Source organism: Medicago sativa, chromosome 4 (assembly GCF_051527215.1).
Source record: "Medicago sativa cultivar Bolivia chromosome 4, Bolivia_mono, whole genome shotgun sequence".
NCBI classification, from domain to species: Eukaryota; Viridiplantae; Streptophyta; class Magnoliopsida; order Fabales; family Fabaceae; genus Medicago; species Medicago sativa.
The window spans coordinates 7670204-7697906 of record NC_140752.1 but is presented as its reverse complement, the minus strand read 5'-3'; the positions used below and the strand labels follow the sequence as shown (position 1 = coordinate 7697906).

Here is a 27703-nt window from a genome sequence, read left to right as displayed (position 1 = left end):
AGTGTTTTGATTGTGTAAAATTTATTCTAACTAAAAGCGAGTTGAATGTAACGAGTGGACATTTTACCTCACCCAGACCGGAGTACCCTATTTGGTTTGGGTTTTAGGTTTGGTCAAATTGTACCCAAACCGACCTACGTACACCCCTTCATCTCTTTGTGTTCTTTCTCTCTCAAATTCTCTATTCACAATATGGTATTAGTCACAAAATTCATGATTCTCTTTGAATCTTTGATGATTTCATCAACATTCTCTTTGCTTCTCATCAACTTTCTCTGATTTTTTTTCCACATTTTCTGCAATATTCCTTCTAAATGTTACAATTTTCTCGTGTTATCTTTCGATCCTTGTGCATTTTTCTACATTTTCGTTACATTCATCATTCCACCACGAGTGAATCTTGTTGCAATTCGACCTTCAAATGTTAATGTTGATTATGTACACTATGTGCATCCTAATGAAGGTTCCATCTCTGCTAAATTGCACCTCAATAAAACTGTTCCAATTATCTTTCTTGGTCAAGATCAATACAATGAGCTCTTGGTTCCAAGAACACGTTCGTTTTCATTTATGGTTCCATTCAAGTTTAAGATCTTCTTGATTTAAATAGAGGTGCGTGGGAACTATGTAATCATTTAGTTTATTTTTAGCTTCTCGATTTTGTTTCTCCTCCAATTTCTCAAACAATCGTGTTTTTGGAAAATTCCATTGATGTATGACAAGACCTTAAGGAAAGGTCCTCAAAAGTTGATTGTATTCATGTTGCTAATCTGCGTTGTAAGGTTAATAATCTCAAGCAAGGGTCTAAATATGTTCTTGATTGCTTTACTAAGATACGAGGACTTTGGGAAGAGTTTAGCAAATAAATAAAATCTTTTTTTTTTTCCTAAAAAAATAAAATAAAATCTTTTTTTTGACTTAAAATAAATAAAATAAAATTTTCTTTCAATAGAAAAAAAAAAATCTTTATATTAAAACGAAAGATATTATATTACTCAATAACGACGCAGCTTCTTTCAATAGAAGAAACTCTTTTTCCGATCTTCCTCACAAAAAACTTCCATCAAACCCTAAATCCCCAAATTCTTGATCTGAGAAATCAATCTTGATCAAGATGGTGCTCGCAGATTTAGGAGGGAGCATTACGCGTGCTCTAAAGCAGATGAGCAATGCAACAATCATCGATGAAAAAGTATTGAACGAATGTCTCAATGAAATCACTCGCGCTCTTCTTCAATCCGATGTTCAATTCAAGCTTGTTAGAGATATGCAAACCAATATTAAGAAGATTGTTAATCTTGATGATCTTGCTGCTGGTCATAATAAACGTAGAATCATCCAACAAGTAACGCTTTTTCCTCTTTTTTTTTTTTGAGTGAATTTTTAATTTTGTTTATGAAATTTTAGTATTTTATCAATTTAGTGTGTGTTCGATTATGGGGTGATTAAAAAATTTGATTTTTGAGTGATTTGATTGTGTAAAATTGATTCTGGCTAAAAGCGAGTTAATGGTAAAGTGATCTGTGTTCGGATATAATGATGTAAAAGTGAGTCGAACGATAAATTGGAGTGTTAAAATCAATTATAGAATCAAAAGCTTCAATTTTTAGCTTCAAATTAGAATTTAACATGTTTGAATGCTTTCCAGTAGAGTTAATTTTACCCTCCCTCCTTATGTCGTTTTTCTTTTGAGTATATATCTAACTAGGCTTGTGAAATTGTTGTATTGTTTCAATGTTTGATTCTGTGGTGATGAAATAAATAGTTTGAGGGATTTGATTGTGTAAAATTATTCTGGCTTAAAAGTGTGTTTAAGGTAAAGTGATTTATGTTTGAATGCATTAATGTAAAAAGGAGTTTAAAGATAAATTTGAGTGTTTAAAGTCAATTCTAGAATTAAAAGCTCCAATTTTCAGCTGCATGTTAGAATCAATTTTATTTTAAGATGCTTTGATGTTCTCGAGTAGAATTGATTCTAATTTGCAGCTAACAATTGGAGCTTTTGATTCTAGGATGGATTTTTGGTGTTCTAACTCACTTTTACTCAGAATCAATTCAATCAATCGATACCAATTTTTAGTGTGTGGCTACAAAAATTGATTTTGTAAAATTGATTCTGACTAAAATTGAGTTGAAGGTGAAGTGATTTATTTTTGGATGCATTAATGTAAAAGCGAGTCAAACAATAGATTTGTGTATAAAAAACAATTATAGAATCAAAAGCTCCAATGTTTAGCTTCAAGTTAGAATCAATTATGGAGCCAAAATTGATTCTAGAGGTGCAGAAATGAATTTAACATGTTTGAATGTTCTAGAGCAGAACTGATTTTACCTCCAAAATTGATTATAACTTGAAGCTAAAAATTGGAGCTTTTGATTCTAGGATTGATTTTTGCACTCAAATTTATTGATGAATGTATCCGTGTGTTTGATTCTGTTGTGACTAAAACTGATTTTGAATGAATTTATTTTATTTAAAAGTGAGTTGAATGTAAAGTGGTATATTTTTGGTTATAATTACGTAAAATTGAGTTGAACAAAAAATTTATGTATAAAAATCATGTTTAGTCTCAAGCTACAAATCCTGACTTTAAGTTAGAATCAACTCTGGAGGCAAAACCAAATTATACCAGAGAACATCCAAAACATGTCAAAATTAATTTTACACCTCTAGAATCAATTCTCTAGAGGGGTAACCTTGGCGCAACTGGTAAAGTTGTTGTCATGTGACCGTAAGGTCACGGGTTCAAGTCCTGGAAATAGCCTCTTGTGTAAAAACAGGGTAAGGCTGCGTACTATACACCAAATGGTGGGACCCCTTCCCGGACCCTGCATATGCGGGAGCTTCAGTGCACCGGGTTGCCCTTTTTTTTTAGAATCAATTCTCTAAAAATGGAACCAAACATACATAAATATCCAAATTTGGTTCCTGAAATTGTAGATGGTATAAACATACTTTACCAATGTAATTTTCTTATAGTTTCCGCCAATACAAACTGAACAAAAAATCTGATAACATTTTACAATTTGAGAGACTATTTTGGAATATACTTAATTAGGCTGATATAGTGATACAATTTCAGGCACCGAATTGGGGGTTCACTCTTTTTTATGTTGAAATGTTATATTCTATTCTGCATTAGAGGCTTGTGGTGAAAAGTTCTAAATTTTGTTTTCTATGCATGAGAATGCTCATTGCAAGCTTGATTTATTTACTATGTACTTTGATCTATGAGGCATGGCTTGAGAAGTTAGACTTTAGAGTTATTTTGGATCAAAAAAGATAAATTAAGCGCTAATTGAATATATTTCTGTTGTATAAATGTGCATGTATCTATGTTATTTCAGTAATCAAAGATGAAATGTGATTAAACTGTTTTTATTTATGTTGTAAGCTGTATTCGCAACATGGGAGGTTTATTGAATTAAACTGAAAACAACTGATGGACATGTCATACTCTACCTTTGGAAGCTCCCTTGAACACTTATACATGTGCTTATGTCTTCAAATAAACTCAAATAAGCTGTAAATAATCTCTTTCAAATGCATCCTTAAAGTTCGCCTGGATAAACTTTTTACCAAGCCTTTGAAAGAAAAGTTGAAATCATATTGTCATGATTACGAGTCTCTTAAGTAACAATGATTTACTCTAGTTTGAATCAGTTTTTCTCTCAAACTTTTTTCAACAGGTTTCTCATTTAGCTCTGACTTTTCTGTGCATGCTTGTAAACTCATAAGCGTGTTTTAGCAAGTCAGTAACTAAATACTTGTCAAGTTTAAGAAACTCCATAAATTAGATGCCCATTCAATTCCAGTTGTTAAAGTAATATTTATAGTATAGCATTTACCTCTCTTTTGCTTGCGAATGCTTACAGACGTTTTACTGTACATATTTCATCCTTTGAATTTGGAAGAAGTACAAGTCTAGGAATAATAATTGATCTTAGAATTTAGAAGAGGCTTGGATTTTGCGTTGCCGTGTTTTTGTTAGTGGTTTAATTAATGTGTAGTTGTGTTGAGTGTAGTTGACATTTATCATGACTACTTATGTTAACTCATCTTAATTTTTTACGAACTCTTTTGATTCTAGGCTGTGTTCAATGAGCTCTGCAATATCTTGGATCCTGGAAAGCCCGCTTTCACTCCCAAAAAAGGAAAAGCTAGTGTTGTCATGTTCGTTGGTTTACAAGGTGTTTTTCCGATTAAATATAATTACCTACTTTTTGTTCATATTATACTCTAACTTTCATTTGATGCAAATGATACTGGATGTAAATTAACAATTCAAAGCATGTAAACTGATATTTACGTATTACTTATACTCAAGATATGTGCATTTTGTCAAGCAATATGTGGCTTTCCTTACAATTATTGTTTGTCTATTGCTATTTATTTTCAATGGAAAAATGCATTGTCACTTACTGATGGATGCTTATATTCTTTTTGAATGATTTCAGGATCTGGGAAAACCACTACTTGTACAAAATATGCATTTTATCATCAAAAGAAAGGCTGGAAGCCAGCTCTAGTATGTGCAGATACATTCAGAGCTGGTGCGTTTGATCAGTTGAAGCAAAATGCAACCAAAGCTAAGATCCCTTTCTATGGAAGGTAATCTTGGCATTTGTTAATTATTATTTTAGATTAAAGTTGTATGTAAACTCAAAATCTTCAACTGGTACTTTTACCCTTTTTCTGAAGTGTGGGAAGTGAAATGATGGAGGTAGTTGATTTAACCTTCAGATTAATATTGTTTTATTAGACATGCTTTATACATGGCTTTTGATAACGAAGTCAAGGTTATAGATGTTGGTGAGCGCAAAGACAGTTATATTATATGGATTTTGTCATGGCTAGACAAATTCTTTAAATAGATTTCGAAACTATCAGACGGATAATATTCCATGAGAAGGGGCCGATTCATTTCGGAAAGACAATTATGATATGAAGGCTTGCTTCTAGAAGAAGCATGTATAGTTGTTAGAAATTGGATTTGCTTTGTAGTCTAGATTAGAAGTTAATGTCGGCTTAGAGTTAGTCAACTCCTTTTCAGGAAAAAATTTACATTTTGGTTTTCTAGGGAGTAATTTGATTGTTTAGTATTTACAGTTGAATCTGAGTTCAAGATGGTTAGATTGGTAATTGTTGTTTTTCTAACAAGTGTCTGTTTATGATTTGATGATGTGTTAATTTGAATTGAGTAACTGATTATGTTGGAGATGTGTAATTGTTGTTCTGTTATTTGAATTTGGGTTTCTGATGATGATGAAAATTTGAATTGAGTAATTGGTTATTTAGTGTTTATGAATGATGATATGTTGATTTGCATTGAGAAACTGATTATTTGATATTTCCCGCTGTATCTAGAGTAGTAAATCACCAATTTGCACTCTGAAATTGTAGGTGTCGGGCATTAATACCCCTGAAATTTGTGAATAGGCAAAAAAGACCCGATTTTGAATGGCGACGGGCAGTTTGGTCCTTTTGTTAACTTGTATGGACTAGTTTGACGGTAATTAAATATCGAGCCTTTTTTGCCTATTTGCAAATTTCAAGGTGGTAATCCAAAATCAGGTCTTTTTTTGTCTATTCACAAATTTCAAGGTTTAAATGTCCGACGCCTACAACTTCAGGGGATGAATTGGGGATTTATTCTTGTATCTATCTATGTTGAAAATTAGTAATTGTTGTTTTTTTAAGAAGGGGTTCATTTCGGAAAGATAATTATGATATGAAGGCTTGCTTCCAGAAGAAGCATGTACAGTTGTTAGAAATTGGATTTGCTTTGTAGTCTAGTTTAGAAGTTAAAGTCGGCTTAGAGTTAGTCAACTCCTTTTCAGGAAAAAATCCACATTTTGGTTTTCTAGGGAGTAATGACATTTTGTGCTTTATTTGGGATAATGAATCACCGTGGACAGTGGTGAGACTGTGGATCTCCAATAATCACTTTTAACATTGCCGAGTTCAAGGCCTATATTTGGTTTCCCCCTCCTACCAAATGTTCTAGCCTTTTCAATTCCTTATGTTCTTTCTTGCAATAAAAGGGCAAGAAGACTAAGGAAATTGGTAGCCAATTAAAAAACCCTGTGGATTGGTGATAGATTAAAATCTTTCTCATAGATATGCTATGTTATTGTTCTATTGGAAGATAAACATGCATAATAAAACCAAAAATTAAAAAGCATATTCTTTTTTTCTTTATCCCAAGGATCTATTTGGATTTCTCTTATGATTTCCATTTCTCCTCTTTTTTCTTTATTTTTGCGGTGAGGGGAGGAGCCCATAGTCCATCATTATGTTGTCCATACAACTCTTTGCTTCTCTATATATCACATTTGCTTGAATTATTTTTTTTTGGTTGACTTTCCCTTTTACTTTGCAGCTATATGGAGTCAGATCCTGTGAAAATTGCTGTGGAAGGTGTGGAAAGATTCAAGAAAGAAAACTGTGATCTTATAATTGTTGATACTAGTGGGCGGCACAAACAAGAAGCTGCTCTTTTTGAAGAAATGCGCCAAGTTTCCGAAGCAACGGTATTTTCTGTTGATATTGTATGCACCAATGTCTGTTTCCAAAAGCCAGTAGTCTCTAATATCTTTCATTTCCGTTGATTCAGAAACCAGATCTTGTTATCTTTGTCATGGATAGCAGTATTGGTCAGGCTGCTTTTGATCAGGCCCAAGCATTTAAACAGAGTGTTGCAGTTGGAGCTGTAATTATCACAAAAATGGATGGCCATGCAAAGGGTGGTGGTGCGCTTAGTGCGTAAGTATTACCTGATATAATCGTATTATGTTTATATGATATAATACCAACTTATATAAATATGATGTTGCACACGCCTGTGTTTGCTGTGTCGTGATAACCTTTTTTTGTTATCATCATCATTGTTTGTAAATCTAATCTTAATTCATTTTTGTTGTTTAGTGTTGCGGCTACAAAGAGTCCCGTCATATTCATTGGAACTGGAGAACACATGGATGAATTTGAAGTTTTTGACGTTAAACCATTTGTCAGTCGTCTATTAGGTGTGTACTTTTGGTTTCTGTCCCGACATTGGTTTTAGGATATGCCTCACCTTTTCAAGCATGTATATACTTTTGGTTTTTGTCCCAACATTGGTTTTAGGATACGCCCACCTTTTTCAAGCATGTACATTAATGTGCCAGTTTTCCCTTTATATTAATCTCCAGTCGGTATTTTGGATCAGGCCAGGGAGACTTGTCTGGGTTCATGAACAAAATCCATGAAGTTGTTCCAATGGATCAACAGCCTGAACTGCTTAATAAGCTGCAAGAAGGAACCTTTACCTTGAGGATTATGTACGAGCAGTTTCAGAATATTCTTAAGATGGGTCCCATGAGCGAGGTTAACCCCCTATTATGTTTAATATAATTTATTTTACACGAGTTTACATTTACATTTGACCCCCACTTGGTGGAAAAATACTTTGGTTGTTATTTACATGAATTCTCATTTGATGCACTAAACTGGATGGCTGTGTATTGAAGGGCTGCTCTCTGATTTTCTTTGGGGGACTAATTAATGGTTGATTTATGTAGGTTTTTTCTATGCTACCAGGATTTGGCAATGAATTAATACCAAAAGGCAAGGATCAGGACAGCCAGGCAAAAATTAAGCGTTACATGACAATGATGGACTCAATGACAAATGAAGGCAAGCATTGAATATATTATTAATTTTTTTTTTTTGTATTATTTGGGAAGATCAACTATGTGTGCACTAAATTCATTGAAATAGCACACCTACATGCTAACCTTTAATTGCTATCGTATTTCAGAGTTGGATAGTTCAAACCCAAAGCTCATGAATGAATCACGGATGATGCGTATAGCTCGAGGTTCTGGTCGGCAAGTTAGGGAAGTAATGGAGATGATGGAAGAGTACAAGCGTCTCGCAAAGATATGGAGCAAAATGAAAGGGCTTAAAATACCAAAGAAGGGAGAAATGAGTTCCTTATCTCGAAACATGAATGTCAACCACATGAGCAAAATCCTCCCTCCACAGATGCTAAAGCAAATTGGAGGAATGGGTGGGTTACAAAGCTTGATGAAATCGATGGGATCTAATAAGGACATGATGGGAATGTTTGGCGGCGGTGGCGAGCAGTAGGGTTCTTAATGGCTTATGCGCTGCCGAGGTTTGTTTCTGATTACTTCCTCTTGTGCTTCATAAGAGTTCAAATCGTCATTGCGTAATCTATGCAGTTTGAATAGGATCCAGATGTGCTGTCAACTAATCTGACCGCTGAAATCTCAATGGGCCATTAGTTAATTACCTTGACAGTTTTTTTTTCCTTTTTTTTTTTTTCCGTGTAAAACTATTTTGTTTCCCTTAATTGCTGTATATTTACTAGTCTTCAGATAGCAGCCAAAGTATTTGTTGTGAATCAGAAATTTTCTTGATCAGTGTAACATTAAAAATTAATTATAAATCGAACTTCTCTCCACAGGAGAAGGTTCATACTCACATGAGGTGTGTTTGCAATTCCTGGGGAGTGAGTGAACCGTGGGAATCACGATAGCAACAATTTTACTCCTTACAATATTAAATATGAGCAAAAGTAACTTCTTGCAAACGTTGCTTACCTCCAGGCCGAACTCTGGATTTTCAAGGTCCCTTCCTCTAGGAACCAGAGGGTAGCAAAAAAAGTATACTAGTTGATTTTATTTCATTTTCTTTAAACTAAAATGCTAATTACATTATCCAAACTATCTTTTTTTTAAAAAAAAAAAATGGGAGCTTATTTCATGAGGATTAAATTTAAATTACCTAAGTTTTTTTATTTTTTATGGGTAGTATGAAATATGGTGAAATAGTGATGTTTATGTTTTCAATTGATTTGCAGGGTAAACTTGAGAATGTTTATGTCCACTCTTATGTTTCATCCTGTTTATACCTTGTCCCCTCGCTTTGTGCATTCAAACCTAGTATTTGTTTATGTCTTTGAGTAATTAGCTGGTAGTAACTTTCATCCATGAGTTTGCATAAACCTTGTACATTGTTTTCACCATTTGCTTTCAATTAGTTCCACCAAAACTTGTTCCAATTTTCTATTTTGACTATGGTATCACATATCATGCGAGATCCGTGATGTATATGTAGATGAAAAAAATAAAACAATGACAAATATAGAACTTTAATTGTTGGAAATACATACGATTTTTTTTAACGTCTTATTGAACAGTTTGGAGAATGATGTCACGGTGTATGTTTTTTGTGGATAATAATATAATATGAAAAGTTAAATTCGACAAGTGAGAGCATGTGATATTCACTTAAGTTGAAGTGAAATAGAGTGTGTATTAGGGTGAGCAAGAGCCAAGTACTAATATTATCAAAATATGTTTTTTTTTTGGAATTTCCAAACATGATTCTAAATTTTGATCTTACTAATTCTTTAAATATTAATTCGTATTCAAACTCGAACAAATTTAACGAACTGTGAGTGAAATTAATATTAAGTTTACTTAACATATATCATATTAACTCAACAAACAATTAAAATAAAATTGTAAAGTGGTCGTTGGATAATGTGTAAATGGTTAAATCTTTATGGTATTTTATCACATATCCAAGCTCAAACATGACTCTGATAAAAACTTGGGTGTCCGACAGGAGCAGGTTAAGACTTTAGGTACAGGTGGAGCTAAAATTTCAAATAAATAATAATGCAATTTTTATTTCTTCAAAAAAAAATGCAATTTTTTTTTGAATTGACAAATATTATTCTCGTCGAGATTGTGTAAGAAACACAAAAACTCGCAGATCAAATAGTCTAAATTACAGTAGCGTGCTCTTACAAAACAATATTGGGGGTTTTCATCAAACACATTGACTACAAACCTTAAAGAGAATAAATAATCATGCAAAACAAATGCTAATTGTTGTCGTTGAGAATGCTGTAAATGAAAATGAAGTCCACCAAATTGAAGCAAGATTATAAGAAATATAACATCTGATTCTACCACAAAGGAAACCCTAACAAAACAGATTTCGTTTTCGTAATAAGGAAATAAAACAATAGAAACAATGAATGAATTATGCAGCAAAGCATCAACTTCATTTTCAAATTCCCAATTTTAAAACCCTAAAACAAGCAATTGGAGAATGAAGGAGAAATTGGAGAATCAATGGCTTACCTTAGAGTGAGTGGGAGGTGAGAGTTGAGCAGGAGTAGAATGGAGAGATGCTGCTGTTGGTTGAGAGAAATTGAAATTTGAGAGAGGATGAGAAGAGAAGAGGCGCGTAGGAAGGGAAAAAGAAAGAGAAAGTGAAAGTGAGTGTGCTGCTGTTGTGTTTTATCTATTATAAAAATATAACAATAGGGAAAAGCATGTGGAGCTAAAGCCCCACATAAACCCAATGTGGGTCCGCCCCTGATGTCCAAGTTTCATATCGAGTAGTGTGTGATGTATGGAGGGTTTTTCAAATGCTTGAATAGTTACAATTGATATCAATATCTGACCTGATCGTGAGTTTTTTGGAAAAAGCTTTTTTTTAATGGCAAGATAGAGTGATGCTAAAATAGAGTTTATGTATTGTTAGCGTCTAAGTCCAACATCAAGTACTACGTGATGTTTGGTGGAATATTCCACCAAACTTAACCCATGCTAATTATTTGGGCATAACATATTTTTATACCTAAATCAATCCATTATTTGGTGATGTTACACTTAACATGGAATGAGTCTGATACGACCCAATTCGAGTAGCGATCACACTTTGGAATAGAGAAGTCGAAAAGGAAACTTGGTTATTTTTCATTGATTTTAATCATGAGTGGTATAAGACTAATATAAGATGGTGCATACTTAGATAACTATAACAACTACAAAATAACAATGATAGGTATACTATAATTTCTAAATAACTTTCTACTAAAAGTTAAAGGGATAAACCGAAAAAAAAAACTCTTAAACTTACTCCATCCTAATCCTTAATTTAAGTATTTCATCAGAGTTCATCAAAGATTGTCGTTTTTTAACAGAAACAAGCTTAAGTCATTTTATGATAATGTCATGAATTCATGTCGGAACATCAACAAATAGTTAAAAATTAGTTAATAATGTGACCGTCCTTGTTAAGCGATGAATTGCCTCATTTATTTCTATCAGAACAAACTAATCATGAGAATCTTTTAAAAGTTAAGGAAAATAATATCGACACTCAATTAATATAACACCAAAATCCAAGATATCCTTCTTACGTCAGTAAAATCTATCAATAGTACGTTTAGAATCAAGTTCAAAAGTTTTATTGTTAACAACAAAATCCAACTCATCCTCCTTCTTATGTTTATTAAACCTGTTAAACTGTTCATCCGATCTCTAAACCATTCCGCAAACACTCCCAATTATTAGTAGTGTATCTCTAAATCGTCCCGCGAACACTCCAAATTATTAGTAGTGTATATATATCTATATCTATCTCTATCTCTCATCAAACTTTGTAGTCCATATAGCATTCTTTGCAAATTACAAAATTGATTTATGTTGATTACTAAGGACTAAGTTGACATTTAAAAAGTTAGAAGGACTAACTAATAAAAAAAAGTAGTTAATAATAAGTGTTTAAACCCTTGGAGTGGAGGCGAGTGTCTTCCCTTTTCTTCTCCTTTGCGGCCGTTTGAACGTCGTTTCTCTTATTATTAACTCAACACAAAACACCACCGCCTCCATTCTCTCTCTCTCTCTCTCTCTCTCTCTCTCTCTCTCATATAAACTTTACACCGACGGATTCACTTGTTCGTGTTGCCTCTCACATTACAACATCGTTTTACACTGCCGCCGCTCTCTCTGTTACAACACTTCTCAAGGTTCTTTATTTCTCTCTTTCTCTGTTCGCTGTTTCATTTCAATCAAATGTACTTTTTTTGTTATTCAATCCTTTACTCTTTTTTTTTTTGTTTAATCCGTTGTTTTTCGTTTTACTTGTTCTCTGTTTTCTTGTTTTTCTTTATAATGTTTTGTGTCTCCACAATTATTTTATATTAAAACCAAGAAATGAACGAGCAAACCCTATTTAAATTACATTTGATGTTATGAGATTTTATTCAATTTCAGGAAGGAAATTGTTGAAAGAGAAGTTTTTGTTGGAGTGGTTGAAGTGGATTGTGGTTTTTGGGGGTGGAGGGAAGAAATGAGGAAGATTTTTTTTTTTTTTTTTTAGGGTTTAGGGTTTTTGGTGATTGATTTGAATGAGATTTAGTAGAAGGGGATAGTGGAAAATAGGGGTGGGGGGAAGGATTAATGAATTTTTTTTAGGGTTTTGGGTGATTCCGCTGCTTACAACTGTGCTACAATGCCGGAAGTTGTAGTGGTTGAAGGGGATAGTGGAATATGGGGTTGTGGAGTAAAGGAACTCGAGAAAATTTCGAGTTTAGGTTTTTTTGGGACTGGTTTATGGTTTTCAAATTCTGCTACTACAGTGCTATAACACCCTATTACCTTTATTTGACAACACTGTGTTTAATAGCTATAGTCGCTGTTTTACAGCACTGAGTGCATGAGAGGGAAGGTTGAACAACATTGAAGGTCTGGTTTCAAGTGGCACAGTTACTTGCTGAAATGTTTTGTACAAGGAGGGGACCTTACTCTATGTTTAAATGCTTAACTCCAGTGAGAAAGAGCAAAAATTTGTAGTACCTTGTGGCTGTCTGATACTCATTTGCAATGCGATGATGCAAATAATGAGATATAAGAGGGGATGAGGAATTAACTAGGATGCACTTTAGCAACACCCGAAATGAATTGTTTTTCAACCTTTTAAGTTTTGTAGCTTGCTTTGTGTATGATAATGGTATAGGTCTGGTGAGATGTGACTGCAAATGTGGATTTCCTACTACTCCCTTCTGAGCTTTAAAGTATCTGTATTACATTATTTGTAGATCATATTGAAAAGGTGAGTGCTAACTTTGATTTCATGGGTATAGTGAGTCTAAATCTTGAGATGATTGAGTTAAACGTGGAGAAGTTATTTGGTGACTCATAGGATTGGTTTTACTTTAAAGTGGGTATCTTGCAAGCAGTGTTGTCAAACTTCAGCCATGATGTTAAATCATGGCGGATTTTGTGTCAGCCGCCATATATGAAGTGGATGCCCACTTTTTCTAATTGATAATTAAATATGATCTGAAATCAATCTGGGAGTCTCTCAATACCTTTTCTGTAATGAACTATCTAAGTTTTGACAGTATTAGGACCTCAGGTGATTGTTACATAATGTTTTTATTTTGTATGACAAGGGTGAGTTCCCTTGAGACAGAAGATTGTCCAAATAGTTTAGGGAAGGGGACCACGTTGTTACTTGCAGATTGTTTGTAGGATTTTGTCTTTAGCAGCTTAACTTCCGTGGTTTTTTAAATTCTCACTCTAATTTGCTCAATTTGTATTTTATGTTTTGCATAAAATGTAATTATTTGCATGGCTTGTTGATATGCAATTTTTGACGACCTTTAAATGTTTCATTTTTTTGTTTTATAGGATTACACCTGCTTTTATGGAGTTTGAAACTCATATTGTTACCCCTATTAATAACAATGAGAAACCTGATTCAGGAACACAGCCCAATCAGAAGAAAAAGAGGTCTATCGTGTGGGATTACTTTACGGTGGAAACTGTTGAAGCTGGAAAATCCAGAGCTTATTGTAAACAGTGCAATAAATCGTTTCATTATATTAGTGGTTCAAAAACAGTTGGCACAACTAATTTGAAAAAGCACATTACTTTGGGACTCTGTCAAGGAATGCAGCAGAAAAGTCAACCAAACTCACATCCCGAAAATGGTGGTTTGCAGGATAATGCCATTCTACCAAAGAAAAGGCAAAGAGAAACACCTACATATGCTGGTAATGGTATCTCATTTGATCAGGAGCGTTGCATCAATGACATCGCTAAAATGATAATTTTACATGATTACCCTCTTGATATTGTGAAACACCAGGGCTTCATTGCTTTTGTCCGGACTCTTCATCCCATGTTCAATCCATCGTGTTTGAATTCTGTTGAAGGGTGTGTTTCTTCTATGTATCTCAGAGAGAAGAAAAATCTGTTAGATCTTATTAATGGGATTCCTGGACGGCTCAACCTGACATTGGACTTGTGGACTTCAAACCAGGCAACAGGGCATGTTTTTATTCGAGGACACTTCATTGATAGTGATTGCAACGTACATCATCCTATTCTCAATGTTGTTAAGGTACCATTTCCTGATTCAGGTGATTCCCTAAACCAAACCATAATGACCTGCATATCTGATTGGCATTTGGAGGGTCGGGTACTTAGCCTTGCACTTGATAAATCTTTCTCGAGTGAGACTGTGAAGGTAAATTTACGAGGCAATCTATCTGTTAATAACCCTGTCATTCTCAGTGGTCAGTTATTAAACCAGAATTGCTATGCCCGTGTTCTCAGTCGCCTTGCAGTAGATGTGCTACGGGCAATGAGCAAAACTATTAGCAAAGTTCGTGAGTGTGTGAAGTTTGTGAAATATTCTGAATCTCATGAAGAGAAGTTTATCGAGCTTAAGCAACAATTACAAGTACCTAGTTTGGTGAACCTTTTGATTGATGACCAATATAATTGGGATACGACATACCATATGCTTGTAGCTGCCTGTGAATTAAAGGAAGTCTTTGCTTGCTTTGATGCCACTTGTCCTGATTTCTCGATGACTCTAACTATGGACGACTGGAAGCAAGTTGAAACTCTCTGCACATATTTGAAGTATATGTATGATGCAGCTCACATTTTAACTGCCCATCAACTCCCAACAGCCAACTTATTTTTTCTTGAAGTGTCAAAACTTCATATGGAGTTGACTAATGCAGCCTTCAGCCAGGATCCTTTTCTTAGTAGTTTGATTTTTCCTTTGCTCAAAAACTTTGATCAATATTGGAGAGATAGCTGCCTCATCTTGGCTGTTGCTGTAGCCATGGACCCAAGGCATAAAATGAAACTTGTGGAATCAACCTTTACTACAATATTTGGAGAAAATGCTGAGCCATGGATAAGAATTGTTGAGGATGGCCTTCATGAACTATTCATTGATTATAACACCGAAATGCTTCATTTCACGGCAACAAATGGCGATGATGTGGATGAGATTATGTTAAACACTGAGCCATATGAAGGGCCGGTTGATGGTTCCCTTTTTGTTGATGAAGGTGGACTTTCCGACTTTGAGTTTAACATATCTGATTTTACTAGTATGCAGCAGTTCAAGTCAGAAATGGATGAGTATTTGGAAGAACCTTTGCTGTCCGAATCTAAAGAATTTGATATTCTTAGTTGGTGGAGGGAAAATCGTTCGAAGTATCCAACATTGTCTAGAGCTGCATCTGATATTTTGTCTATGTCAATATCTACTGTGTCTGCAGATTCGGTTTTCGACACAGAAATTAGAAAAATGGATGACTACCGGAGTTCGTTAGACTCGCAGACTCTTGAAGCCCTTATTTGTGCCAAGGATTGGTTCCAGCATAACTCTATAACCAAAAATGTTTCAAATACACCGAGAAAATGAAATTTTAGACATAGCTGATAGATTCTCAAGTAGCTTTTTGGTATTGATTCAAGTTTTGAAACCATTGTTCAGGTCAATTAATTAGTGTGATAATTGTCCATACATGTTTGATAGAATAGATATTGATTCTATTCAAACTTCATCTTTTGGCAAACACAGCTCATGTGTGTAACAACAAACAACAACTGCGTTCATATTTTCATGGTTTGAAATGAAAACCAGAAACATTTCATAGTTTCAAACATTCAAGATAAAACTTATACTATTATATTTTCTGCCATATCTTCCTTTACATTTTTTATTGTTTTTGGATGGACTTTGGCCTAGTTATTATGTATGTTAGAAGCGGACAGAAGTGCGCAACGCCTTTAAGTTATTCAGTATGTGTTCAATAATTGAACACAGACTGTTGACATTCCAGTTCTAATGTGTGGTTTAAGGTTCAAAGAAATTCTTTCCTCTTTTACAGTGTAGTTGGTTGTAGATCATTAGATTGTGAGAATTTGTTTCTCTTTTAATATAATTTTCTACATTCAGGTATAGAGGATTCAGGTTCTCAAAAGATTTCTGGGTGTCAAAACTCAAAAATCTCTTTGATTGTGTCACAAGTCACAACACATATCTTAATGGATTTGGAACCTGATGCAAAACAAGCATCACTTTACCCTGATGAATCCTTCATTTAAACTGAGTCAACAAGTAAGCAAAACGTGTAGAGTGTATTAGATGGCTAAACAAGCCCTCCAAATATGTAGTTTGTCTTCAGTTAGTCTATGTATTGTTTATGATAGGGACTACAACAAAAGAGTATGACAGGGATTGAAAATATAATTAATCCTTGTTTTTTTTAGAAAATTAAGCCTATTTTGATTTATAAATATTTGCATGTACTTTTGCAGTGTTAAACGTGTTTTTTTATCATTGTAAAACGAATCAATTTTAGTGTTTTCCCCTATGGCGTACTTTATGTCAAAATACCAGCTAAAAATAAAAAAGAAATTTGAGCAAGACAATGTTTATATACAGATCAAAGAAAAACCGCATTCGCATGTCATATTCATCAAAGCATATGCACATTCCAATTCCAAATATGTTTTTGATTTTAACCACCTCGTTACATTCGTTAACTACTTATTATAGAGATGTAAACAAGTCGGAATCAAGCACAAAATTCGGGCTTGGATTAACCTAATATTCTTAATCAATATGTATGTATCTCAAAAAAAAAAAAAAAATTATGTATGGGTAGTTTATGCAAAAAAAATATATAAATTTTTTTTGCTCATATAGTTTAGGCTAAAGTGCAACTTTGGCCCCTTATCTTTCAAAAAGTTGCGATTTTGGCCCCCTAACTTTGAAAACTACAATTTTGGCCCCCTAACTTTGAAAACTGCTGAGAAGGCGACACGTGTCCAAAAAAAGGGGCCATTTTGAAAAGATAAGGGGCCATAATCGCAACATTTTGAAAAGATAAGGGGTCAATAGACATATTTCCCTTAAGTTAGGGGGTTAAAAGAGCATATTTCCCTAAACATGGGGGACCAAAATTGTAGTTTTCATACTTAGGGGGCCAAAATCGCAACTTTTTGAAAGATAGGGGGCCAAAGTTGCACTTTAGCCTATAGTTTATGCAAAGAAAATCTACTTTATAGGGAATGAGTTTGTCACACTCTTGTATTTTTGTTTCTCCAACGTTGTTGTTGCTGCTCATATAAAAGTTAAAACAATGTTTATATTGTAACATGTTCTTCATGTTTTGTTCCTCAAAACTCTTGTCTTCTTCCTTTCCAAACTTGTCATTTTCCTTGTTCCTCAAGAGAATGATTTCAAACACTCCTTCACCCTCCTTTGTAAAATCTCCAATCTCTTTGCTTGAAACTTGCAACTCCATGTATGAAATAAACCAAATTCACTCACACACAATCAAAATGGGTCTCTCTTCAAACCATTTGTTTCTAACCAAAGTTATAGTCTTCTGCTGTACAAAGGATTCAGGGGATGTTTACTATGCACGTAAAGTGTTTGATGAAATTCCACAACCAAGTGTTTTCGTTTGGAATACTATGATCAAAGGATATTCTAGGATAAACTGTTCCGAGAGAGGAGTTTCATTGTATAAACTAATGCTGGTTCATAATATTAAGCCGGATGGTTTTACATTTCCATTTTTGTTGAAGGGTTTTACTAAAGATATGGCTTTGAAGTATGGGAAAGTGTTACTTAACCATGCAGTGATACATGGTTTTTTGGATTCTAATTTGTTTGTTCAAAAGGGTTTCATACATTTGTTTTCTTTATGCGGGCTAGTGGATTTAGCGCGGAAGATTTTTGACATGGGTGATGGATGGGAAGTGGTGACATGGAATGTAGTGTTATCTGGGTATAACCGGGTTAAGCGATTTGAGGAATCGAAGAGGCTTTTTATCAAGATGGAGAAGAAATGTGAATGCGTGTCTCCTAATTCAGTTACTCTAGTTTTGATGCTTTCCGCGTGTTCCAAATTGAAGGATTTAGTTGGGGGGAAGTACATTTATAATAAGTATATCAAAGAAGGTATTGTTGAACCTGATCTCATATTGGAAAATGCCTTGATTGATATGTTTGCATCTTGTGGAGAAATGGATGCTGCACAAGATATTTTTGACGAAATGAAGATTCGAGATGTAATTTCTTGGACTTCCATTGTTACTGGGTTTGCAAATACTTGTCGAATTGATTTAGCGCGGAAATATTTTGATCAAATGCCTGAAAGAGATTATGTTTCTTGGACTGCTATGATTGATGGGTACCTTAGAATGAACCGTTTCAAAGAGGTTTTGACGCTATTCCGCGAGATGCAAATGTCAAATGTGAAACCTGATGAATTCACCATGGTTAGTATTCTAACAGCCTGTGCACACCTAGGAGCACTTGAACTAGGGGAATGGGCAAAGACTTACATTGACAAAAACAAGATTAATAATGATACTTTCATTGGGAATGCTCTAATAGACATGTACTTTAAATGTGGGAATGTTGAGAAAGCAAAGAAAATATTCAATGAAATGCAGAAGAAAGACAAGTTTACATGGACAGCAATGATAGTTGGTCTTGCTAACAATGGCCATGGTGAAGTAGCTCTTACTATGTTTTCTTATATGCTAGAAGCATCAGTTGCACCAGATGAGATCACCTATATTGGAGTCCTGTGTGCGTGTACGCATGTAGGCATGGTTGCGAAAGGAAAACACTTTTTCTCCAACATGACCATCCAACACAGAATTAAACCTAATGTGACGCATTATGGATGCATGGTTGATCTTCTCGGTCGAGCTGGGCATTTAAAAGAAGCCCTTGAAGTCATTATGAACATGCCTGTGAAACCAAATTCAATTGTTTGGGGATCATTACTTGGTGCTTGTAGAGTTCACAAAAATGTTCAACTAGCAGAAATGGCAGCTAAAGAAATACTTGAGTTAGAGCCTGAGAATGGAGCTGTTTATGTCTTGTTATGTAACATATATGCTGCATGCAAGAAATGGGAAAATTTGCATAATGTAAGGAAAATGATGATGGAGAGAGGAATTAAGAAAATACCAGGTTGTAGTTTGATGGAAATGAATGGTATTGTCTATGAATTTGTTGCTGGAGATAAGTCACATCCTCAATCTAAAGAGATATATGCAAAATTAGAAAACATGAAGCAAGATTTGAGAAATGCAGGGTATTCACCTGATACATCAGAAGTTTTTCTTGATGTAGGGGAAGAAGACAAGGAAACTGCACTTTACATGCATAGTGAGAAATTGGCTATTGCTTATGCTCTTATTAGTTCAGGAAATGGAGTTACTATAAGAATAGTTAAGAACCTTAGAATGTGTGTGGACTGTCACCATATGGCAATGGTTGTTTCAAAGGTTTACAATAGGGAACTAATAGTTAGAGATAAAACCAGATTTCATCATTTCAGGCATGGTTTATGTTCATGTAAAAATTTCTGGTAAACATTTTAACAAATAAAAAGAAGCATTAATACCAACTTGGTGTGACACAAGAGGCAAATGGTTGGGTTGTTTAACCATTTGGTCGGGATTCAATTCCTAGTTAGTGCGTATGGAAAACTTACGTTGGGAGTGGTCAACCCCTGGAATAGTCTCAGCCGTTGCTTACAAGGAATATCATGGTTTACAAAAAAAAAAAAAAATATTGATTTAGCCTTTGGATTCCCATACTCTCTTCGGTTTCAATAGTTCGATTCAAAGCTTCGGATATCATGCTTTATGACAACTCTGGATTTATTTCAACGACTCCCAATTTTGTATCAAATTGTTCTATTTGCAACTTTTTATACATATTTCTACGAATTAAAAAGGTGTATTCTGTGTTTGCTTCGAATATCGGCTGTGCCTGTGCATATTAAAAGGAGTGTTATTCAGACACAACAATGTCGACATGGTATAAAATATATTCAGCATGAGTGAGATTAATCCAAGGAGAGAGAATAATGTAAAAACGAAACCATAGGTTAAGGAGAATTAATAGTGAATAAAAACTGGATTGGGTGGTGCTCTAAGGTGGAGGAAGAGAGACATTTGCTTGAAAGAGTTGATGAAGTTTTCCCTTCATTGGATTTTGTACTTTCTTTGCTCATTTGAACTTGAACTTATACCGAGTTTTAATGACTCTGAACGAAGTCTTCATTTGTTGTTATTTTCTATTTATGCTCGCTATGAAGTGAAACTTTAGGATAGGATGGGTTAACTTTGTAATGACTCTAGTTGGTTGAATATATTATGTTTGTGTTTGCATCTATAATTAGGGCACAATAGCTAAATTGACTAATAACTTATAGCTGATGAGTGATGTTGATAGCTTATAATTGATGACTTATAATTGATAAACTAATTAAAGTGTTTGCTAAAATTAACAATTCAATTAGTTGATAAATGTAAAATAACATTAAAGGACATTCTTTATTCATAATAAAATTAATTATAACTTAATATTTTAGATATTTGGTACTTTCTTGTCTAAAAAAATAGATATTTGGTAATTTAATATATTTCTTATTATTATTATTAAATTAGTTTTTTTGGCTAATATTTTATTTTGAATTTATTTTGTTTCAGTTTTTATACTTTATAGAAAATTAAAGTTTAAAATTTTAGTTAAACAAATATAAAAAATAACCAACCCATAACATTAAAAAAACAAGTGTTAAAAGAACAAAAGCAAGTTGTATCTATATACACCCAAAACAACGTTTTTTTTTTATTATTAAAAACGGTTATAAAAACACAATTTAAAATTTTATTTTAGTCAAGTTACTTGTTTATTAGGTCTATAATCATCCTAATTTGACATTTACTTTAATCAAATGAACTATAATAAGACTTTACTTGCTAAACAAGTTAACTATGGTTTTGGTCATTAAAGGTTCAACTTTTTCTTCTAATCGGATAAAAACTCAATTTATAACTTTGTTTACTTGTTTATTATGTCTATAATCATCCTACTTTTACTATTAGACTAATCAAATGAACTATAGTAAGACTTTACTTGCTAACCAAGTTAATTATGGTTTTGGTCACCAAAGGTTCAACATTTCTTCTAATTCGTTGAAAACTCATTTTAAAACTTTATTTTATTCAAGTTACTTGTTTATTAATCCTAATTTGATATTCACTCTAATAAAATGAATTATAGTAAGACGCTAACCAAGTTAACTATGATTTTGATGATAAAAATAGTTGTATATTGATTTTGAAACGTCAGTCTTAACACATCACTTGGTTGGTGACACACCACTTGGTGTCTATGAAATTTAAAGGAATTGAAACATTTACAAGCAAAGTAAGTTTCGTATTTGATTATGAAATTTAGGCCATGTTAATGACAGCACTTGGGTGACATAATGTCACCGTGACATTAAATCTGGACCACACAACACATCCATGAGTACATTTGTGTAGCCCAGATTTAATGTCACGGTGACATTATGTCACCCAAGTATTTTCCGTTAATGACAATTTTGCCAATGATTACAATTGTGCAAGGTCCATGTCACCATACTATGTTATATTCTAGCATATCCTCAATTATTTAACATATTTATTTAACCCTAAATTTTTTAATTCCTTTGTACCCGGTGCTTTTTTCCATCACGGTGGCCCTATAACCACTTGTATAAACTACAATTTCGTAACACACAATATGTTTACTTGTGCCCCTCTCCACATCACAAATGCTACAAAAGTCTCAGGGTAGCACTTGGGGTGACATTATGACATTGGTCAACCACAATGTCACAAATGTCTTTCTTCTTTTTTTTTTCACAATATTTTTTTGTTTCTTGTTTTTTTGTACACTTGTGATAATGTGATTGACCAATGTCGCCATACACAATGTCACCCAAGTAAAGTCTTGAGAGGAAAATTTATGCGTCAAAATATGTTTTTTTAATGAATTTAGATCCACGTACACTGTCTGTTTTCATCAGTGTCCAATCCCACTAGTAAACCCTCTCCTTATTTTACCTGCATCACCACTCACTAGTTTTGTTCTAGGCTCCCATCGTTAATTCAAGCTTTCAATTTGACACACCACCCTTACATCATACTACTCCATAACCCCCACATCATAATGAGGGAGTAGTAGAATGAACTGATGATGCCATCTAGTTAAGAAAACTTGAATTAACGATAGAGAGAATAAGACTAGAACTAATAAGTGGAATAAATGTAGTAAAATAACGAGAGGACTTGTTGATCATGGACTGTGATGGAAACAATTTAGAGTATGAAAATTTAAATTATCGGAAAGAACATCTTTTGACACACGTAACATTCTTAGCCTTTATAGTGCGGATATGGGTCAAACTTAAGCATATTTTATAAAATAGGGATGGTGATGAGACCAAAATCATTATCAAAGACATTAAAAAATTTAGGGGTTAAATATGTAATTGGCCTTTATAAAATAGGGATCTTCTACATTTAGTTTTTACTTAATTTATACTATATATAAAGAAAATTGGAGATTTTAGGCTTACTCTTTCGTTATCTCAATTATACCCTTAAACAATTTTTTCTATAATAATAATATTGTTGGTGTCATTAAAAAAAAAGAGTTTATGTTTTGTTATATTGTTGATGTCATTGAAATAGATAAATATGATTACTTTACTTTGCCTTTTTCTTTTGGTGGTAGTCGGGGTTTGAACCCCGAACCTTGCATATATTATACATTGTCCCTACCAACTGAGCTAAACTCACGAGGACACATAATTAGTTTGCTTTGTTATAATTGGAAAGTAGCAAATATTTATATCTATACTTTTAATCAAAATCAAATTTTTATAAAAAAACATCGTTAATAATTTTCAAACGTTATCGCAACAAAAAGAGTGGAATTCTAATGTTCTAAACATGTATGCGAAAAATCTTTCAATAATTTATGAGTTTAAGGATAACTTAACAAATTTAGTATTATCAGGGACTAAAACTGCGTGCAATTTTTTTATGGGTGAGTTTATTTTAGCTTTAAAAAAATAATTGTGGTAGAAAAATATAGAGATTAGTTTAGAGATTTTATAAAAAATCTGAAGCTATTTGTGTCTGTTTACTACCAAAAATTCATTTTTAAAATAAATAGATTGTGAGAAAAGCTAATCCTAATTGCTTTTCATTTTAGAATTAAAATAGATTTTTTTTAATGAAATAATTTTTTGTAAAAATCATAAACAAACAATTAAAAATGATAAAAGTGATTTGTATTTTATTGTAAAAAATAGATTTTTTTCTTAAAAAATCTTGAACAAACGAAACCTATGTCAGGACTAAAAAAGCTATTATAATTAAATAAGGACTCAACTTAGAAGGTCCTAATTTTATAGAGACCAAATCGGTTTTAATCAAACCCAAAAATGTATAATAAGAGACAAACTTGAGTTTGAACATAGTATGGTGGCAAAGCTAAAGATTGATAGTATGTATTAAAACAAGGGAAAACACTAGTTGAGTTGGGGGTCGATCATGCGTTGAGAATGAATTAGAATCCTAACAATCATTAAAAAAATGGCTAGCTTTGATTAATAGTATAAAATTATTTTAAACTTTAATATATTTAGTTTTCACTCGTTATTAAATACAATAAAAGATTTTTTTTTAGATAAAAATAAGTGTTATGCTTTTGCTTAATACTTTTGAGTGAAAGTATATTTAACTAGAGGGAAAAATATAAGTCTCCGTGGACTTAGCTCAGTTGGTAAGGACAATGCATAATATATGCAAGATCCGGAGTTCGAATCGCGGCCACCACAAAAAAAAAAGAGGGAAAAATATAAGTTATCTTTTCATAGTAAAAATTTTATCTTTTCATAGTAAAAGTTTGTGATGGTTGATTTTAAAGAAATGATTTGTTGTGTGGAGGTTTGATTGAAAAAAGATATTACTGATTTGACGAGGGTAAAATAATTTGTGTGAGAAGTTGATTATGATGAGTTAGTTTTTTTGGAGTTTGTGATGATGAAACCAAAAAACGATTCAAAGTAATCATTGTCTTTGAGATTTTACAATAGCTAAACCAAAAAGAATTTGAGATTTAGGATATCCACCGAATTTGAGATTTGTGATGACCAAACTAAAAGATGATTTAGCGTTGAAATTTTACTACGACTAAACCAAAAGAGGATTTAGCTACCCGTTGACCTTAGGATGTTGTGACAACAAAATCTAAAGAGAACTTAACATAATCAGCAACTTTGAGATTTTTAAAGTAACCAAACCAAAAAGACAATTTAACTATAGTCATCAACCTTGATATTTATTATATTTTATTACAAAAAATGTGATGATCAAACCAGAAAAGGATTTAAAGTTATCGTTGGAACTGAAATTGTTGTGATGAACAAACTAAAAGAATATTAGAGTAGTTATTAATTTTAGATTTTTGTTTAGTGATCAACCCCACACAACCTAATTTTGATTCTCTTTTACTAAATTTTTGTTATTTCAAAGATTTAATTTCAATTAATGGAAAGAAAAGTAAACACTCTAGAAGTCCCATTTTTTGGTCAAAACCATGAAATTAAAACATGAAAACCAATATATAATAAAATGCAATATCATTAGAACAAAAGGCACCAGTAACAGGCGATTTCATGGTGATGGTGTGAGCTTCGATTATTTCATGAGTCAGTGAGTATTGTGTTTCTAAGATGAGAAAAATTATAATAACAATCTCTCAAATAAATGAGAGTTTTGGTTTGTTCTTTCTTGTTTTTGTTTTAAATGAAAATGATGATTGTTTTGGTATGATGTAGTTAGATGTTAAGGATAATAGTGGTGAGTGGAATGATGCATGGAGAGGAAGAAGGTTTGTTGTTACCCTTCTCTTCTACATTTTTGGTTCTCTCCATGTTTCAGTCTCATTTATTTGGGACATATATTTATTACTCAAACATTAGGTTAAGTTTTTGTTGTGGCAGATGCCAGTGATGCACTACTTAAATTGTAAGGTTGGTAGTTATAGAAAATGAACAGCATTTTGAGCTCAAAATGGAGAAAGGAAAAAACAAACACTAAAGAGCAATTGGAACGAACGTGGAATTTGGGATGGTGATGCAAAAATGTTTTTGTTTTCTTTTTAATTATATATTTGTAATTAATCTCTTTCTTATTTTATTTTTTTAAGCAATCTCTTTCTTATCTTTATGTACCCAAAAAGGAAAAAACTAACTATACTTTATATAAGTCGTAGTTCAACGGATAAAAATATCAAAATTGTTAATCTAGACACCGACTAGAGTTTAAACTCCAACACATCTACTTATGTGTCTGAGTTTATAACGACTTTGTCATTTCGCCTATAAAAAAAAATACATCTTATTTTCTTAACCACATGTGTTAATTTTGTTACCCAAATTACTTTTTCTAACCAAATACAACGCAACTCAACCAAATAACATACAAATAAGTTGGAAAATTATTTTGAAAGCTATATTTGTTTTTCTTACAATTTGAAGTTATATTTGTTAAGAATGATGGAGTTTGAATATTAGTTTAAAAAATAATTGTTTTTTTAAGAAAAAAAATAATTGTTACCTATAATAATGGTTCAATGATAATGGTTTTGATTTAGGTGTATGTTCGGTTCCATTTTGGATGAAGTTGGAATTGGATGTAGCTCAGGACGTAATATTTTTATACTAGAGAAAGGAAAGAGAAGATAATTCTAAGATCTTATTCTACAAGCAACTAAACTTTGAAAGTTTAAAAGTCTTCAAGGATTTGCAACAAGATATCACAGTCACATTTAACAGAAAGTAAGTGTTCCTTGGGACCATTTCCTCCCATGACAATTGGAGTCAATTATATATAACCATAAAATGTGACATTTGAGTCTTAATAAACATGTCATTACTTCTTGATGTCCCAGATTATTGAGAATTTTCATCTTTGCTTCTTTTAACACAAAAACTATCACTTTCACACAAATTCTTTTATGGTCATTTGTCACTATCATTGATTCAATAATATAACTTCTATAATTTTGGAAGACATTTTCGAAACTCCTAAAATCATGAGACTATTTTTTTGAGTAATGATATTTTGACATCCATTTGATGACAACTTTGTTGACAACCTTGTTTTTCTCACTTCTTATTGGTCAAAAACAATGGAGAGAGAAAAAGGAAGAGAGAGGATAACAACATCATGTGAGTATGAGAGAGAAAGTTGTCCAAAAGTTGTCAAAAAGTGGTTGTCAAAATATCATTTCTCATTTTTTTCATTGATTACCACCACTTCATTTATTCCACGTATCTTTGTTTTATTGGTGTTTTTTTTTTTGTTCGAATTCACAACACTTATCTTCTGTAAACCGATGTGAATGCCTTAAAAATCAAACTGACATTTCTAAGTGAGACCCTAAAAATGATTTGAAAGCTTAAGTGATATTTTGTTTGGACCTCAAAAGTCTTTCGGATATTTAATCTCATCTATCAAATTGACATTTCCAGGTGAGTTTGCTTATGCGTCAAACTGATTCATGATGTGGCAATGCACATTTGGCCAAAACATTATATGCATTAATTAATTTTTCAAAAACAATGTAAAGGAACCTTCAACCTGTGACAAAGATTATTCAACCTTAGAATCAAACCTAAGGTCCATATATAAAACTATCCACCAAAATAACACATTGTTTATCTGAAATAATTTTCTGCAACTACAGAAAATTAATGCATCTACATAGAAGCTCTAAGCTCTAACAGGCAACTTCATAAATAATGTGCGTCCAATTTGTTGTCACCATGAAATCAAACAAGCATTAGTCATCTTTTTAGCTAATCACAAATAAAGAACAATTTGTTTCTATGGTTTGCACTAAGAACATAGATCAATCACCAGTACAGGCACAAGACAAACATCAGAACAAAGAACACTCATAGGATTCTCACTAATAAAGGATCCACTAGGCATATTTTCTGCTATCCGAAATAATTTGACAATGAATTTTTGAGGTGACCGAAGATTAACACTTTGAAAGTAGAATCTTAAAAAAATCACAGTTCCTTGTGCAGAATTCATGAAACAATACAGGAAGAACAAACATAAACATTAGACATCACTTACAACACACATCAAATGCCATAATAATCATAAAAAAGATTCTATTAATAGTTATGTGTCCAATAATAATGCAGCCATAATTACAGAATCTCATATTAATTTAATCTCATTATTTTAGGGATTTTACAGCAGAATCCAACAGAGACAAACTTTTAGGGATTTGTATTTATTGACATAAGGACCACCCTTTATTCCAACATTCACAAATGCACGAAGTAGTTGCACACCAGATTTGTTGAGTCGTTGTTAATGAGACAAGAAGATTGGTCATCTCTAAGAGCATGCATGGGATCTGGTTCACATACTGCAGTCAAATTACTGAGCTTCCAGGTTTACGAATATAGGTTACAAAATGAATTAACTCCATGTAGACTCTCTTTTTCGGTAAACTTTGACAAAATCGATAAATTCTTGATTATACTCGTTTGAGTTTCAGTATTCTCAAATTGCAGTTATAGTGGTGGTATGGCGCTATAGGATAGCAGAATTTTGTCCCAAGATACGTTGATTAGCTCAAAGTTTTGTCAAATAGCGGCGATAGCAG

The 27703-nt window shown here is 33.0% G+C and overlaps 3 protein-coding genes across 7 annotated transcripts; all 3 read left to right on the top strand.

The window, feature by feature from the left end:
* The first annotated feature begins 997 nt into the window (after positions 1 to 997).
* LOC146925938 (signal recognition particle subunit SRP54 2) lies at positions 998 to 8491 on the top strand. Its single transcript, XM_085758352.1, has 9 exons — positions 998 to 1345; positions 4092 to 4191; positions 4459 to 4612; positions 6384 to 6534; positions 6618 to 6766; positions 6929 to 7029; positions 7212 to 7369; positions 7564 to 7678; positions 7803 to 8491. The coding sequence occupies exons 1-9, from the start codon at positions 1115 to 1117 to the stop codon at positions 8132 to 8134; spliced, it is 1491 nt and encodes a 496-aa protein (XP_085614478.1). The 5' UTR covers positions 998 to 1114; the 3' UTR covers positions 8135 to 8491.
* A 3125-nt stretch (positions 8492 to 11616) lies between these two features.
* LOC146925937 (zinc finger BED domain-containing protein DAYSLEEPER-like) lies at positions 11617 to 15827 on the top strand. 5 transcript variants are annotated; one of them, XM_085758370.1, is made up of 3 exons: positions 11617 to 11840; positions 13581 to 13871; positions 13967 to 15827. In XM_085758370.1, exons 2-3 carry the CDS (start codon positions 13806 to 13808, stop codon positions 15545 to 15547), a joined length of 1647 nt encoding a protein of 548 aa, XP_085614496.1. In that variant the 5' UTR covers positions 11617 to 11840; positions 13581 to 13805; the 3' UTR covers positions 15548 to 15827. The 5 variants fall into 5 exon arrangements, with proteins under 5 accessions (XP_085614496.1, XP_085614495.1, XP_085614494.1 ...); XM_085758369.1 differs by having other exon boundaries at positions 13507 to 13871; XM_085758368.1 differs by having other exon boundaries at positions 13581 to 15827.
* Positions 15828 to 17173: 1346 nt separating this feature from the next.
* On the top strand, positions 17174 to 19948 carry LOC146925936 (Pentatricopeptide repeat (PPR) superfamily protein). The gene has a single exon (XM_085758365.1). The coding sequence runs from the start codon at positions 17290 to 17292 to the stop codon at positions 19528 to 19530; it is 2241 nt and encodes a 746-aa protein (XP_085614491.1). The 5' UTR covers positions 17174 to 17289; the 3' UTR covers positions 19531 to 19948.
* Positions 19949 to 27703: the final 7755 nt, after the last annotated feature.

Excerpts from the sequence above, each read along its gene's own strand:
- LOC146925938 (XM_085758352.1), top strand. The coding sequence starts at position 1,115 with ATGGTGCTCGCAGATTTAGGAGGGAGCATTACGCGTGCTCTAAAGCAG. Across the intron at positions 4,613-6,383 it reads AAGATCCCTTTCTATGGAAG|CTATATGGAGTCAGATCCTG; the intron begins GTAATCTTGGCA and ends TTTACTTTGCAG. Across the intron at positions 6,767-6,928 it reads GGTGGTGGTGCGCTTAGTGC|TGTTGCGGCTACAAAGAGTC; the intron begins GTAAGTATTACC and ends TTTGTTGTTTAG.
- LOC146925937 (XM_085758366.1), top strand. The coding sequence starts at position 13,523 with ATGGAGTTTGAAACTCATATTGTTACCCCTATTAATAACAATGAGAAA.
- LOC146925936 (XM_085758365.1), top strand. The coding sequence starts at position 17,290 with ATGTTCTTCATGTTTTGTTCCTCAAAACTCTTGTCTTCTTCCTTTCCA.